This window comes from Eurosta solidaginis, chromosome 1 (genome assembly GCF_040869045.1).
Source record: "Eurosta solidaginis isolate ZX-2024a chromosome 1, ASM4086904v1, whole genome shotgun sequence".
NCBI lineage: Eukaryota > Metazoa > Arthropoda > Insecta > Diptera > Tephritidae > Eurosta > Eurosta solidaginis.
Genome location: NC_090319.1, coordinates 13,993,009 through 13,997,538, shown reverse-complemented (window position 1 = coordinate 13,997,538; position 4,530 = coordinate 13,993,009). Strand labels below are relative to the sequence as shown.

General features: G+C 32.2%; 1 protein-coding gene across 1 annotated transcript; it reads left to right on the top strand.

The window, feature by feature from the left end:
• The first annotated feature begins 586 nt into the window (after positions 1–586).
• On the top strand, positions 587–3,973 carry Kaz-m1 (Kazal-type protease inhibitor m1). Its single transcript, XM_067763915.1, has 3 exons — positions 587–961; positions 1,050–1,268; positions 3,378–3,973. The coding sequence occupies exons 1-3, from the start codon at positions 709–711 to the stop codon at positions 3,428–3,430; spliced, it is 525 nt and encodes a 174-aa protein (XP_067620016.1). The 5' UTR covers positions 587–708; the 3' UTR covers positions 3,431–3,973.
• The last annotated feature ends 557 nt before the right edge of the window (positions 3,974–4,530 follow it).

The following is a 4,530-nucleotide window of genomic DNA, read 5'->3' as shown; positions in this document are numbered from 1 at the left end:
TATCATCATATAATTTATTTCTAATTGCTGTTTTTATGTGCGCGTCCCTTTTCGCTCTTATTTAGAATCCAAATCTATAAATATAGTTTTGGTTGTAAGGATGGAGATTCGGCCTATTAACGATCTTTGTGCAATTTTGGTCGTAGAGCTTTTGTTTAGCTATATTTTATTAAAATAATTTGTTAAAAATAAACGATTGTGAGCACACAAAGAAATCTATTTTTACTATGGCACTATTGTGAATATTTACACTGCATTACCGACAGTTACTACCATACGTTAGATGGCAGCGCAAGCTGTAAGAAGTTTTAATTTATTGATAGAACAGCTGATTTTTGTGGATATTTGATAAGATACCTTTATACTGGTTGCGCAAGATGCGGATGTGTCCGGCTCGTGTTTTTTTTATCAAACTTAGAACTTTTTTAAGCTCCGAAATAAAATGAGTACTAATAACTTCAATTTTATCTGAGTGTAGCAATATTCCCGCTCTTATCAGCTGCAATAGCTGATAAACTCTAACACAAATAAAGAAATTACCTCATTTTTCAATCAAAAGGTATAAGTAACTTTTTCACCTTTTCAAATTAGTATGAAGTGAACAATCAGTGAGTGAAAACATACAATAAGTGAACGCAATAAAAAAAAAATAATAATTTTTTTAAGAAACCCAAGTGCTACAGAAACTAAGCAAAAAAAAAAAACACAATGCAGAACAACAAGACATTTATTATATTAACCATGCTATTGGCATATTGTGGAGCAAATACAGTAACAGAGTTGGACAATAATGAATTGCATATTCAGGTCTTAGATGGAGAGGAGCCATGTCCAACAATCTGTCCTAGCTTATATGCGCCCACTTGTGGATTTGATGGTGCCAAGTATGAACAATTCGTAAATTTGTGCATGATGAAGATGAAAAATTGTCAACTTAAAAGGGAACGTGCGCTAAATAGTTGTAAGTAGAAGTGATGTTAACATTTTGACTGATTTTGTGTAATTTGCTTTTTTATTCATTTTTGTGCAAACTTTTACCTTTTTTTTAGTATTCACGCGTACTGATAGCGATTGGTGTAACACCCAATTGGTGAATAATCTATTTGATTTTCTGGAGGAGCGTAATATTAATTTGAAAAAAGTGGAATGTCTCAGACCCTGTACGATGATCTTCTACCCAGTATGCATTTCGAATGGTGAATATCGTGGCACTATCGCTAATATTTGCCATCTGGATATATTGAATTGCGCACTAAATGGCACTGAGTGTGAGTTTTTTTATATTTCTCATAATTCTATCACCGTCTACCTGTTTGTTGACATAAGTTACTGTAGAGCTCACACGTTAGACTAACAACGACGGAAACGACTCTAAGCCCCGGTTTTTCGGTAGAAGTTATACTCAATTTTTCAGTTAAACTACGCTTAAACTTATTCTACAGTTTTTCAGTCTACTTTATCTGAAGTTTAAGTGCCCGATCTGGCAGTTACCCTAATAGTTATTTGCGTTCGTTCGAAATGACGTCGAACATACCCAAGAAGTATTTGGGCTTGAGTACCATTAGAGCTCATGTTGATAACTAGGCATACATACTTCTAAAATCTCAAGAGTTGTTTCGAAACAGTGGTTCAACCCGAGAATCATAACGTACTCAGCAAAAGAGGGAATTTTTTATAAAGCAAAAACTTCTATTACATACTTAAGTTCAAAAAATTTAATTCCCAACTCATGGTTCTTTAACTGGACTCAAATGTAAGATTTCATACTACAGTATTTTCACGAAAATAAAATAAAATATATATAATTTATTTTTGATTAATTACGCTTCATTAATGCTATCAATCAATCAAGTATTTATTTCTCACAAATAACAACTTTGGTGGTACCACCGTGGACATTTTTTTTTCAACACCAACTCAACTTGATATCCAATGTGGCATAATCAACTGGAGCAATGCGTTGAATATTCATTTGAGAACTGTACATTTCTCAAAATCTCTCAAAGGTTGTATAATAGCTTGAGTTAATGATAATAACGTTGAGGATCAACTCGAGAACTCTTTTACAAAATTTCTCAAAGATTGGAAAGTGATTTGAGAATGATGTTGGATACCAACTGGAGAACTATTTGATTTAAGAATAATAAAATTTGGAACTAGATATATTTCGATGAATATTCGCTGGAGAAATTTTGTTTCCATATTTGTTTGGTAAACGAAATCCAGCTGTTGCCGTATCTACAAAATATATAGGTAATACATAAAATAATTTTAAAAAATTTTTATGTTAAACGGTTTTATTGAAAACAATACCTACATACTACATTATTATTACTAATTGCTAGAAAATAATTAGGTAGGTCCTAGGTACTAGCCATCATAATCTTCATCAATCTAGGGCGTTGATCAGACAATTAAATAAAAGCTTTGAGCGCTTGAAATTTCTAAAAAACTGATTAGGGTTCAGTTGGTATTACTTATGACTATCAATAAAAATTTGACGCGTCCAACGCCTTTATTTAATTGTCTGATCAACGCCCTAGATTGATGAGGATTATGATGACTAGTACCTAGGACCTACCTAATTATTTTCTAGCTTTTAGTATTATTATTACTTCATGTAAGTATTGTTTTCAGTAAAACCGTTTAACTTAAAAAAATTTTTTTGTAATTATTTTATTTTCAAGTTTTTAGTCTTTATTTAATTGCCTATTATTTCTCATTGTATTTAGTTCATTTAGTAACTCATTACTACAAGGACTCTTTCCTGACAATTTGTTACAATCTAGGTCACATAATCCTTCCAAAGAATCTACTCTACTCGGCGCCACCTATGCTTGTCCCTTCTCGAACTCCAAAATATTTTGATGTCAGTTCTACCGGACTGTATGGAATATTTGTTCCAAATATGAACCAAATCGGACCACAAATACGATTTTTTGAAAAATTTCGATCCATGCGCCACCTAGCGGTGATTTTTTTCTTATTATTGCATTGTCATCGGGTTCTGAACTATATTCCAAGTTTCAAGCTTGCAGCTTATCCGGAAGTTACTTAAATTTCAATTACAAAATTCGTACCGGCCGGCCGTCCACCCTGTCAAGTCAATCCAAATAAAACCGTCTAAAAACCAATGTTGTCGCACAAAAAAGCCTAACCGAAAGGCGGCCTTAAACTGTAACTGAAAAACTGCTCAGTAGTTTAACTGGAGTTTAAATTTGACTAAAGTTTAAGCAAACTTAGCTTAAGCTTAACGAACTACTGAAAAACCGGTCCTAAGTTAAAACCTGCAGTCAATTAGGTCATCAGTTTGTTTTTTTGTTTTTTGAAGAGACATACTATATTTTTTATTTTTAATAATTTTTTTCTTTTTTCAGTGGCCTCGAAGGTCTTCAAGATTTTGAGCGCTGGAAAATGCGAAGTGTCCTGATTTAACGTTTATACTACAATTGGCATTGAATATTAGATAAAGAAATACCCATTTAAATCAATCTGTTAAAATATATTATCTAAATGTAGAATTTTTTTGGCCGTCAATATAAACTATTTTAAAATTTTTAATGAGCTCAAGGCCGGTTTTAAATAAAACAAATAAATATGTTTTTGTTTTAATTTATTATCACACGATATTTCGAATTCGGTCTGAATTCATCATCAGGAGATAGAAATACACAAAACGAAATAGCTGTATTTTATACACAAACAAAAAATTTTTAAAACAAGACATCACTACTTACTTCTTCAACTGTGATTAGAAGAACGATTTAGTGATGTTTCGTTTTAAACATTTTTTGTTTGTGTGTAAAAAAGCAGCTTTTTCGTTTTGTGTATTTCTAGCTCCTTGTGATGAATTCAGACTGAATTCGAAATATCGAGTGATAATAAATAAAAGCAAAAACATATTTATTTGTTTTATTTAAAACCGGCCTTGAGCTTATTAAAAATTTAAAAAAATATATATTATCGAATAAAATTGTTCTTTTAATTGTTTTTATGCTCAGTTGAGCAGAGCTCACAGAGTATATTAACTTTGATTGCATAACGGTTGGTTGTACAGGTATAAAGGAATCGAGATAGATATAGACTTTCATATATCAAAATCATCAGTATCGAAAAAAAATTCGATTGAGCCATGTCCGTCCGTCCGTCCGTCTGTCCGTTAATACGATAACTTGAGTAAATTTTGAGGTATCTTGATGAAATTTGGTATGTGAGTTCCTGGGTATTCATCTCAGATCGCTATTTAAAATGAACGATATCGGACAATAACCACGCCCACTTTTTCGATATCGAAAATTTCGAACAATCGAAAAAGTGCGATAATTCATTACCAAATACGCATTAAGCGATGAAACTTGGTAGGTGAGTTGAGCTTATGACGCAGAATAGAAAACTAGTAAAATTTTGGACAATGGGCTTGGCACCGCCCACTTTTAAATGAAGGTAATTTAGAAGTTTTGCAAGCTGTAATTTGGCAGTCGTTGAAGATATCATGATGAAATTTGGCAGGAACGTTACTCTTATTACTTT

What these genes read in the sequence shown, in the direction of transcription:
- Kaz-m1 (XM_067763915.1), top strand. Translation starts at nt 709, where the DNA reads ATGCAGAACAACAAGACATTTATTATATTAACCATGCTATTGGCATAT. An exon ending in GGAACGTGCGCTAAATAGTT is followed by an intron (nt 962 to 1,049) that starts GTAAGTAGAAGT and finishes CCTTTTTTTTAG; the next exon opens with TATTCACGCGTACTGATAGC. An exon ending in CGCACTAAATGGCACTGAGT is followed by an intron (nt 1,269 to 3,377) that starts GTGAGTTTTTTT and finishes TTCTTTTTTCAG; the next exon opens with TGGCCTCGAAGGTCTTCAAG.